We start from the raw sequence: 12,305 nt of genomic DNA, 5'->3' as shown, positions 1-12,305 counted from the left end.
GCCATAACAACCGGAGACGACGACACTTCCTGCTTCGCCGAATCCGTGTACGCCATGTACTCTACTGCCTGATGAAGTCCACGCCCCATGCACCTCATTATCCCACTGTCACTGTAGCGGGATACGAGCTCGTCACGAAAACGATCACGCACACCTTCCCAGTCGTCCACCATCTCTACGATGGTAGCAAAGCCACCAGCAGTTACCACAGTGACCCGAAGGTCACTGGAGGGTGCCTGCTTGGCACACCCTCCGACAGTTACTTGGGTGCGAACGCCCCCTGGACCCTGCCTCACCAGTCCCACGGTTCTGGTACAGTCGCTGGATGACGACCGGGTTAGGCCTGTAGCGACACCTTTCCCAGCCGGCCCTGGAGACTCCGATTCTCCTGGCGCGGTAACCGTTATATTTGAATGGTTTGCTTCCATGATTGGTTTTACGGGTGTCCTTCCCTGCGTTTTACCTGCCGCCAGGGGATTTGTTTTCGGTGTTACCTTCACCTAGGTGGTCGCCTTACCAGGCTATCGGGCCCACCTGCCCGTTTTCCTCGAACGCTACCGCTTATTCGTCCACTCTAGGAGTGGCTTATATCACGGCTACCCTGCATATCTGCAGGGTTAACAAGCGAACGAGGGGCTCGCTGTCCGCGACCGCTTATTCGTCAGTCCAAATTAATGGACTGCNTGTCAGTCCAAATGGATGGACTGCTTATTTCACGGCTAGCCTGCATATCTGCAGGCCGTTCCTCTATCCGCAACCTGAGGACGCGCCCGATTCCCCGAGCTAGGGAAACTGCGCTCGTGCCGACGTTTCGTAGCCCCGTAGAGCCCGATCACGCTGACACTGTAACGCAGCGAAACGGGCGGACTCCTCGAGCCCGTCTCCTCCTGCCTGCGGGCGCGGAGGCTCGTCCGGCCGCGGGACAGCCGCGGGGAGATAGTGGCCGGGGATTTTAACGCTCACTTCCCGGTCTGGGGGTCGGCGGACACGAATCAGCGTGGCGAAGACCTGTTGAACATGATGTCGGCTCTCGGGCTGGTGTCGGCCAACAGGGGCTCCACCCCGACGTTCAAGGGTCACTCCTCGAGCTCGGTAGTGGACGTCACGCTGGTGTCCCCGTCGCTGCACCCGCACGTGACCGGTTGGTCGGTTCTCCCGCATAGGGAAAACCTTAGCGACCACCGGTACATCGTGTACGAGTGCGGCGACGGCGGCCGTCCACCCCGAATCGCGCCCCGCGAGCAGTCTCTCGGTGGGCGAGTGGGCTGGCGGGTCGGACCGGCCACGGACGTCGACGCGTTCGAGACGGGCTTACTGCTCGCTCAATGGTCGGCGCCCGCTGTACCAGACCGACACGTCTCCGCGAACGAAGTGGCGGAGGAGTTGGACCGGAGGGTGGTCGCAGCCTGCGAAAACGACCGCCGTCGACTCGCGGACCGCCAGTCCACTGGTGGAACGCCGAGGTGGCGGCCAGGCGTGAGGAGTGCGTCAGGGTCAGGAGGGCCATGACGCGCTCCAACCGATGGCCGCGGGACCCGGAGTCCCCGTACCCGAGGGAGGTGCTGAGGTCGGCCCCCAAAGAGCTGAAGCTCGCCATCAGGCGGGCCAAAGCGAAGTGCTGGGCCGAACTCGTGAAGTCGATGGACCACGACCCGTGGGGGAAACCCTACCGGGTCGTTATGCGGAAGCTCCGCGGTTCACAGGCTTCCGGTCAGCTGGAGGCGGAAGTGCTGGAAAGGGCGGTAGACACGCTCTTTCCGACACACCCGCCTCTGCCTCCCCCTGAGTTCGGGAACGACGTGTCGGTGGAGGAATTCACCACCCAGGAGGTGGCCGACGCGGTGGCACGCGTACGGGGCCGGAACACAGCTCACGGCCCTGACGCGATTCCAAACCGGGTGTGGGGGTTGGTAAACGACCTCGCCCCGGACTGGATACAGGCAGTCGTGAACCGCTGCCTCTTGGAGGGTGAATTTCCCACGAAGTGGAAGAAGGCCAGGCTGGTGCTTCTGAGAAAGGGTGACAAGCCCGAGGGTCTCCCCTCGTCGTACCGACCGCTTTGCATGTTGGACGACTTGGGGAAGATCCTCGAGCGGCTGCTCGTCACCCGGATCGAAGCCCACCTGTCCGACGTCGGCGGACTGGCCGAGGGCCAGTATGGTTTCAGGAGGGGGAGGTCGATGGACGATGCGGCCTCCCTCTTCAGGGACTTGGCCCTCAGGGCCAAAACTGAGCAGGGCTTCGGGTTGGCGGTGAGCCTGAACATCCGAAACGCGTTCAACTCCGTGCGATGGTCACACATCCTCGGAGCGCTGGACGCGTTTCGGGTGCCTCCTTACCTCGGGCGGATGATCCGGTCGTACTTTAGCGATCGGGTCATCTCTTACGAGAGCGCCGCGGGCCCGAGAATCCGACCTGTTACGGGAGGCGTCCCGCAAGGGTCAGTTCTCGGGCCTTTGCTGTGGAACATCGCGTATGACGCGGTGTTCCGCGTTCCGCTACCACCACACGTGCGTGTCGTCTGCTACGCGGACGACACGCTGGTGGTGGCGGAAGGCGCCTCGTCCGAGGAGGCTGGATCCCGGGCAAACTGCGCGCTCAGAGCAGTGTCCGCCTGGATCCAGCAGGAGGGGAGTGGACTTAGCCTCGCCCTGGACAAGACCGAAGTGGTCTTGTTCACGGGCAGGTACAAGTTCACTCCTCCACGACTCGCCGTGCTGGGGGTGGAGATCCCGCTTAAGGACTCCATGACTTATCTGGGCCTCGTCATAGACAAACGTCTAAAGTTCGGGCCGCACATTACTTGTGCGGCCCAACGGGCCCAGAAAGTCATGAATTGCCTGGCGGGAATCATGCCCAATCTGGAAGGCCCGAGAGAGATGCGACGCAGACTTTTAGTCAGCGTCGTACACTCGGTCCTTCTGTACGGGTCCCCGGTTTGGGCGGATACTCTTGAGTAATCGTCCAAAAACCGTGAAGCCCTGCTCAGGGTGCAGAGGCGGGCGGCGATCCGGACTGTTTCGGCGTACCGAACGGTGGCCGGAGTGGCGGCGGGTATCCTGNGGAGTGGAGGCGGGTATCCTGTCGTCAGTGCCGCCCACCGACCTACTCGCCGAGGAACGCGCCGCCGGGCATGAGCTCCGCCGAGAGCGAAACCGGTCCCTCGAACCCGAGGACCGGCTAGCGCTCAGGCGGATGACCATGTTCCGGTGGCGGACTCGCCTCTCGGAGGAAACGAGAGGCGAGTGGACCAGGNTCGTTTCCTCCGAGAGGCGAGTGGACCAGGTCCCTCATAGGACCCGATCGGCTGGACAGGGGGGTGGACCGGACTCACGGTGAGATGATATATCGTCTCACTTAAGTGATGTCCGGCCACGGCTGCTTTAACGAGTACTTACATCGTATTCGTACAGCAGCCGCGCCGACGTGCGACCACTGTTCTGATCGCCCGGAGGCTCGTCCAGGCGTTCGCCGAATCCATCTTGAAAAAGAAGGAGGAAGTGGAACGCCTGAGACAGAGGCAGCCTCGCCGCCCGGCACAGGAGGACCTGAGTCGCTGGTTTAGGCCGGCGCCTTAGGTATTCGTGTTTTATGTTTTTATGTTTTTGTTTCGTGAGTTATTTGTGCCCCCTTCGCTTTTAACGGGGTGGTGTGAGTTTTAGAGACGGCGTGGGCCGCCCTGAAATAATACCTAACGGTAGTTCCAGGGCGGCCTACAACTAAGCCGGTCGCGGAAAAAAAAAAAGGACGCAGTATTTCCGGAACATTTTCAAAAATTAATTTGAAAAAGTTATTTATTGTAAAAAAGTTTACAAGCGGGCTTTTATATTAGTAAATTGGACTGTAACAACAACGTGGTTTGCCACTTAAATCGTACACTTATGTTATGAGCTCGTAATGAAAATTTAATGAGACAGTATATATTTATAATATAACGACGTAAAAATGAAAATTGAATATAATAAATAAAATTAGTACAATTATTGTAACTACGATAAGAGAATAAAACATTTCCCAAGGCACGTGACCAATGTTCTGGCGTCATGTTTATACCCCCCAAACCATAAGTCAAATAACGTACTGATTAAATTATTTTTACGTTAAATGAAAAGGTTTATTGTGAGAAAAAGTAAGTAAAGACATTTATGTCTTATCCTGGCTAGGGTCGCCATTCTGCAAGCGGGCTTTTATATTAGCAAATTGGCCTGTAACAACAACGTGGTTTGCCACTTGCATAACGACTAGCTAGAGTAGCAAGGGTCGCCACCACCTAGGCGAGGTGTCACACCTATCAGATATGATTACCGGACCATAGGTGGAATTTAATTTTAAGTTAATTAAAAGTATAATCTAAGTTAATATGTCGTTATATGTATAAATTACTATAATGCCTCGTGGTTTATAGAACACAATTATGACAATCAAAATTGTATGTGGTTGATATGTAAAACATACCGTAGCCAGTGTCTAGATTAAGGGGAATAGGAATGAAATACACGCGAGTAATTAAGTTACTCGCGCAATAAAATAAATATTACAATTGAAATTAATAAGGAAATTTAATTTAATTGTTAAAAAAAGAAAATTAAGTTAAACATGGACAAAAATGCGAATGCATCAAAAACCATGTCTACAAATAAAGGCAATACAAATAAAATAAAATATTTAAACAAATAATATTACAAACATCACGGACGGTATTGGAACACATCCGTTAATGTTAATCGGAAATTAATGAAGAACACCAGGAGCGGTCTGGACACTCGCTCCTTAGCGTTGGCTAGAAGAAAAGGGAAACACGTGCTCTCCACACATAAACAAAATTAAGTTAATTTACAATAAAATAAAATGAAATAAAATAATTAATAAAATATAGCTCATTACATAAATATAATATAAAAAAGAAAACGATACCCGGTCTCCGAAGAGACCCATCCGATGGTCTGGATGCTTCGTCGAAAAGACCTTTTTCGCCGTTGGCGGCTCACTCCATCATTGAAAAAAAAATGTCAATAAAACAACAAATGTGTGCACCCTAGTACGGTCAATGACAGAAGAAGAATAGAGAGAGTCAACACCGATCTAACGGCAATTTCATATCGATAACGGCCAGTCTTTTTGGAAGGGATCAATACTGATAAACAATTCGATTTTAATTATATTTCTCTTTTATCGCCTTATCTAGCGGTCAGAGGCAAAATAATGAGTGGTTGACACCGCTGTGCCAGAAAAAGGTTCTTTCGCGCGATAAAATAAATAAGTAGACATAACAAAAAATCATAAACGGTCCACCTTTGAATTTATGACGTTACAAGTTACTATTTTAAATCCCCTCAGTGAGCAGAATAAGTGTTAGATTTTCAAAAAAAATTATATCAAATGAAAGGGAAATATCTAAGGTTTCAATACAAAAAAATATTATTTTTATTTGTTCATTTTTGAAAAAGTTATGGCAGTTTTAAGTACAAAAAACATCCCGATAAAAGGTCATTTTTATCAAAAACATTACATTTTTTTTTTAATTTTCGACAGCCATTTGCACATAGAAGATAAGATGTCGGGACAAATTTTTTTTTTTTTATTTGATAGTACATAAAATAAGCTTTAATTTGATATATGTTTGAAGGACACAGTATTTCCGAAACATTTTCAAAAGTTCAGTTGAAAAAGATCTATGTTTTTTACAATATTTTAAGTTTTGAACGCCCCCTATATAAGGAGAAATTGTCCAATTTTAATAAAAAGTATGTCAAATGAAAGATGTACTTATAATGTATTTAGAAAAAAAAAATTTGTGCTGATATATACATTTTTCAAAAAGTTATAGCATTTTTAAGTTGAAAATTTAAAATCGAAAATTTTAACACAAAAATAGTGTTTTTTTAACTACGGCAGCCATTTAAATGTAGAAGAAAAGTGTCGGGACAAATTTTTTTTTTCATTTTATAGTACATAAAATAATCTTTAATTTTATATATGTTTGAAGGACACAGTATTTCCGGAACATTTTCAAAAATTAAGTTGAAAAAGTTAATTTTTGTAAAAAAGTTGCTATTTTAAATGCCCCCCAAGAGCAGGTTAAGTGATAGATTTTCAAAAAAATGATATCAAATGAAAGGTAAATATCTAAAGTTTTAGTATAAAAAAAATTTATGTTAATTTGTTGATTTTTCAAAAAGTTATGGAAGTTTTAAGAAAAAAAAGTGAAAAAATTTCGAAAATTAGCGATTTTTAAATTTGTAATTTTTTTGGAGGTTTCCCCCATTTACGGGGAACGAGGGAAATTTTTTCAATTTTGAAGGGTAATGTCTTCGACTAGATACGATTTGTGATCTTTTGATCTTTTGTTGAAAGAAATCCGTTCGGTGAGAGCTGAGAAAAAGTGGTAACAGACACAAAAAAAAAAAAAAAACACATCATAGTAAAATTAATACCTTCTCCGCTTCGCATCGAAGCTAAAAGTGCGTTTTAATTTCAAAAAATATTAGTCAAATTGTAAAATTATTTTTATGTTTACATATGCCCAATAAGATAAAACTTAAAATAAACGTTGTCTAAAAATGCTTAACTGGTAAATGTTCACTATCTAAATAAAAAATTTTAAGGTGTTATATTAGGCGAATGCTTTACTAATATTGTCATTTAAGTTTTAACTGATTTTATTGTCGGTATTTGTTTCGCATGTTTTTAGAAAAAAATGAACATAAACCTTTATTTTAGTGTTTCAATTTTGTTAAATTTGAAATATGTTTTAACAACTCATTATAATGAAAAATATGAGCTCGAATTATATTTAGTTAATGTCATAAATCATATTATATATTATAATCAATTTCAAGAGAAATTAAGTTTATGGAATAACATTAGCATGGTAGACGACTCTGTGTCATTTAACACATTTATAAATCAAAATATTAAAGAATCATACTTTAGACCTCCAATATTCAGATCTATAGTTAGTTTAATAAACTATAGATATGCGAAATATTTGAAAATATATGACGGTCACATAAAGACCATGATAAGTGAATGTGAAAATTATTACAATAAAAAATTATTTGACAAATATATTGTATGCAGTAAATTAATTCAAGATGTTGTTTGTAATTCAAATGACATGTTTAATACTTTATATGAGATTTTAGTATTTATCAAAAACTTGGTAGTCGAAACTTTAAGCTCTAGATATGAAGTTCCCATTACAATAATTAAAGAGATTTATAATGTTTTTACATACACTTTATTAAAAACAAAGTCATATACTAACATAAAATTGAATGATTTTGGTATAGATGATGCTCGCAAGGATTTTTTAAATATCAAACATTTCCATGCTAAAATAACTGATATGTTAAATAATCTCTCATATTTTGATAAAACCTGTAATATAACTAGTAATCTTGTTCATAACTGTTTGCTAGAAAAGTACGAGAAACACGTATTACAGAAAGAAAATGACATAAGTTTTGTGCATTTTATTTATGATTATCTTATAGTATTTTATAAAGAAACTATCAAAAACGAGAAAGATAACCTTGGATTTCAAGAATTATTACATCCAATTGTGCCTGGGTAAAGTTAATAATTATAAAAATTATTGCATTATAGTTACTATTTTTAGCTTTATGCTTACAGCAATTAATTATAATTTAAAAATAAATTAATGATATTTAATTGTCAATGAGTCCTACACAATTGTTAATGGTGTATTAGCGTTGCATCTTAATGTTAGTAATTTAATAATAATAATAATAAAACTTTATGTTCGTAACACATAAAATTACATAAATTAAAATAGTACAGTTTATAATAATTGTTCTTTTGAGCTCACAGAAATGATTATTTAATGAAATCAGACAAGTTTTAATGATGTATCAGCGTGTATTTAAATTTAAATAATTTGATCTACGCTAAGTCAAACTATAAACATTTCAATATCTATTTCGAACGTCAAAAGAATTACCCTGATTATATATTTTAGTGATCAATTGGTTAAGATGTTAGTGATTAGTGCGAATAAGTTTTATTCTGTTTAATACTCAATCAAAAATTTGTTATAAATCTGAATATTAAATAATAAGTATAATAATAATAATAATAATTTATTTCAACATATCTACTTTCCGTTATTTATTATTTATTTATATGAAAAAAAAACCAGAATTGTAAGTATTGAATCAGTATTTATCTATACTTAAGGAAATTAACAAACGGTAGCATAGTGGAGTGTCGGCACAATATGGACGTGGGATAGTTGGGATAAGAATAAATGATATCTGACAGTGATTAAAATCACTATTATAAAAAACACTTCGATGCTTCGATGCAACACTTCTGTTGATAGTGTTTATTTTTATGAAATAAGTGGATTATTCCAAAAGCATAATTAACTCTTATTTTTTGTTCAACTTCGACTATTATTTGCAAATAGAAGATAGGTCTTCTAGACAAATTTTTGTTTAACTTATAGTACGTAGCATACGCTTTAATTTAATATATATTAAAAAAACGCATTATTTCCAGAACATTTTCAAAAGTTAAGTTGAAAAAGTTGACTTTTTAAAAAAAAATTGCAATTTTGAATCCTCTCTGTGGATAGGTAACGGGTCATAATTAAAAAAATATATATACTGAATAATAGGTAAATATTATTAATAGGTAATAGGTAATAGGTAAACCTAATATATCTATTAAAAATAACGCATATTAGAAAAATGAATTCCTTCTCAGCTTCACATCGAAGCTAAAATTGTATTAATGATACAACATAATTTTCTACAAAGTATGAAGAATTATCAAGATAACGAATACATATTTTAATATATTGTGTTTACTATACACTGTATTTTGGTACAAATGTAGTGTATTTTATTATTATAATTTATATTTTTTAACTAATAAAATTATTAAACCTATATTAATGAAATAATTGTGTTCTTATAGACTTGTGCCACCATTGAAAGTTGAAACTACCGAACATAGAACTATTGCATTAAACAAATTATTTGCAAAACAAAATTTTGAGCCATTTAAAAATATTAAAATTATCTTAGAAAATTTTGAAAAAATAGACGCGAGTATATTATTTCAAAATGAAGTGAACTCCGAAAACTTAACCCAAATAGAAACATATTTTGAACAATTTCTGAGGTGTAGGTACATTGAAATAATTAAAAATTATAGCATTATCTTGACTACCATAATTAACTCATTTAGAGATAGCAAATTAATAGGTACTAATAATCAGCCTATACTATGCATAAATCAACTACGCTTATCAGTATCGTTGTCTATTAATATGCTAAAATCCTTATTATCTGCAATGGCAATACTAAAAAAAACATGTATTTGGGAATATAACAAAAAAGCCCCAAATTGTTTAAAAAAATTAGCTAGTCATATAACGGAATATGTTTACGACTTAAAAGCTCTCAATATTTGTTCATCTGAAAGTACAAAAACCATGAATGAAGTAAAAGCAAAGACGTATATTGACCAATTATCTAGGTTCCACGAAAAGTTAAAAAAAGGCTTACGATATGAAATGCCTTTAAACACAAAATATCAATGCGAATTTTCAAAGGCATTTGTACATCCAATAAAACTTAAACGTTTATTTATAAAATCAAAGAAGAGTTCAACCAAATGTAATCATTCTATTTCTGAACATATTTGCATATATATGAATAAATTTTGTGAAAAAATTATTAATACTGATTACGAATTTCTAGGCTTTAGAGAATTAATATAATAAATAAAAATTATCGATTAATTTTTTATTTTGCGATTAAATAGGTAATAAAATAAGAGAATACAGGAAAGGGTGTTCAAATAGCAATTGAAATAAATCAATTATTACAAACAAGTGAAATAATAACTCTTACATATTGAATATATAAACTATACAAGTTTTTTGGAATAGGATTGGTTTAAGGGATAATTATAAAAAGAAAGTTATAATTTTGAATCCCACTTGTGGGCAGGTAAAGAGTTAAGAGTATAAAGATTTATAAAAACGGTAGCACAGTGGTGTCGAGGCACAGTGTGGACGAGGCATAGATGGGACAAGTATAGATGATATCTGACAGTGATTAAAATCACTATCATAAGAAACGCTTCGATGCAAATCTGTAGATAGTGTTTCCTTTAGAGAAATTGGTGAAATATTTTAAAAGCAACATGAACTCTTATTTCTTTAATTATATCCTGATTAGTAGTTCTTTGATTTTAAAATATAATATATGAATAAATACTAATTATAGTTTTTAAATTTAGTATGAAATTGTGAGGCCAGCTATGATGTATGGTTCATAGTGTTGGGCGGTTGATAAGAAAGTAGAGCAGAGAATAAGTGTAGCAGAGATGAGAATGCTTAGTTGGATGAGTGGAGTGACTAGAGAAGATAGGATAAGGAACGAGCATATAAGAGGAAGTATAGGTGTTGCGTCAATCGTGGATAAGATGACAGAAAATAGACTTAGATTGTTTAGTCATGGTATGAGGAAAGAAGAATCGAAAGCTGTAAGAACAGTTATAGAAATGAATGTTGAAGGAAGAAGAGATAGAGGAAGACCAAAAAAGAGATGGAGGGATGCTATTGAATGCGATTTGAGGACAGCTGATGTGAGCGTAGAAGATGTGGGAGATCGTGTCAAGTGGAAGCTTAGGATAAGGGTGGCCGACCCCAAGTAGTTGGGATTAAGGCAAAGAAAAAGAAAAATATTACCAGAAATTCCGGTGGCAATTGACATAATATGATTGTAGTTTCGGAATGTACAATTTAGCGTTTAGTTGGGTTTAAATAATATAGCGTCAAATCAATTACCTACTCTATCGCTTGTATATTAATATACACTACACTTTAATGATACAATAAATAAATAAACTCACACATACACACATATGCATTTATAACATTGTGTCTAACGTAAGTGTAACATGATAAAAAGTAACCGTAAAATGAAAAAAATGGAATATAAATTTTAGTACTCATATTAAATGTAATGTAACTCGAAAAATATTTGTTTAAATGAAAAAATATAAGATAATTTTTTTGTTTATAATTGTCTTTTAAACAACTTTTGTAGCGAAACTTTTTTTTTAAGTTAAATATTTTTTGAGAAAATTAAAAAAGCTCATATTTTGGACTTTTGCGAGGCTGTAAAAAAAAAGCTCAATTCCAGTCTTGAGGACTATTAGTATGTCATTATACATATTTTAATTCAACTTTTAAAAAAACAAAATTTTTTCCGCAATTTTTCCTTTGTTGACTGGCCTAGATGTCAATTTTAAACTTGTAATTGAGCTAAAAGTTATGGTAATATATTCAATTTATTTTACTATAAACTTTCATAAATCTTTATCAAAAATTTTTCATCAACTTTAAAGAACCAAAAAAATAGGTTAAAATTGAAAATTTGGACTGATTATTTTTAACATATTAAAAATCAAATCAGTAATAATTTGAAAACAAATTTTTTTTTCTTTTAATTATTATTTTATATATATAATTAGTAATAATATAAAAAATTAGAAGTGATAGAAATAGTCTACTTGCAGATTTGAAAACAACGCGAAAAGTTGATTTAGAAAAGTATATTTTTGCTTCTGATGAAAGTTCCTTGTAGTCCAGTGCATTTTTTTATAGTAACAAACAGTTTTTATTGAAAATTATTGTATCAAGCCCTTTAAATTTTTATACACGTAAAAGTAAAGCAAAATATAACTTCTTTATTATTTTTATAATTTCTCCGTTTAAATTACAATATTAAATATCAATTTCATACTAAATTTAATAATTATAATTAGTATATATTCAAATATTATATTTTAAAATCAAAGAACTACTAATCATGATATAATTAAAGAAATAAGAGTTGATGTTGCTTTTGGAATAATCCACCAATTGCCTAATTAAAACAAAAAAAAAAAAAGTTTGTTGGGAATTTTTTCTGCTATTCTGCAAAATTACTCCTTCGTTGACTAGAATGAATCATTAAATAGAAAATTTTATGAGAATTAAAACAATGTTATTTTTAAGATTAATATGCAGTCAGAAAGTTTTATAATTATTATTTATTGTAAATTTATCAGAAAAACTCATTATTTTTTGCATTTTTATCGTAATAGAACACTTAAATAGAAATCATAGTAATCATTTCTAAGTAATTTTTGATATTTAAAAAGATTCTACTATTGAAATATCCAGAACTGAATTAATTTTAATGATTTACTTTAACTAAAAAAAAAAAAGTTAATATTTTGAATCCCTCTTGTGGGCAGGTAAAGGGTTAGATTTATAAAAA

The 12,305-nt window shown here is 37.2% G+C and overlaps 2 protein-coding genes across 5 annotated transcripts in view; one reads left to right on the top strand and one right to left on the bottom strand.

The window, feature by feature from the left end:
- LOC126900025 (uncharacterized) overlaps window positions 1-11,077 on the top strand; it is a 105,448-nt gene extending 94,371 nt beyond the window's left edge. The window contains exon 3 of the mRNA XM_050675382.1: window positions 8,944-11,077. Coding sequence (XP_050531339.1) covers window positions 8,944-9,751 — 808 coding nt within the window. The 3' untranslated portion in view covers window positions 9,752-11,077. The remainder of the gene's footprint in view (window positions 1-8,943) is intronic.
- The window catches only part of LOC126900031 (uncharacterized), a 238,638-nt gene that overhangs the window by 67,331 nt on the left and 159,002 nt on the right, over window positions 1-12,305 (bottom strand). The window lies entirely within an intron of this gene.

This window comes from Daktulosphaira vitifoliae, unplaced genomic scaffold, assembly GCF_025091365.1.
Source record: "Daktulosphaira vitifoliae isolate Bord-2020 unplaced genomic scaffold, ASM2509136v1 Scaffold_2, whole genome shotgun sequence".
NCBI lineage: Eukaryota > Metazoa > Arthropoda > Insecta > Hemiptera > Phylloxeridae > Daktulosphaira > Daktulosphaira vitifoliae.
This window is presented reverse-complemented; position numbering and strand designations above follow the sequence as displayed.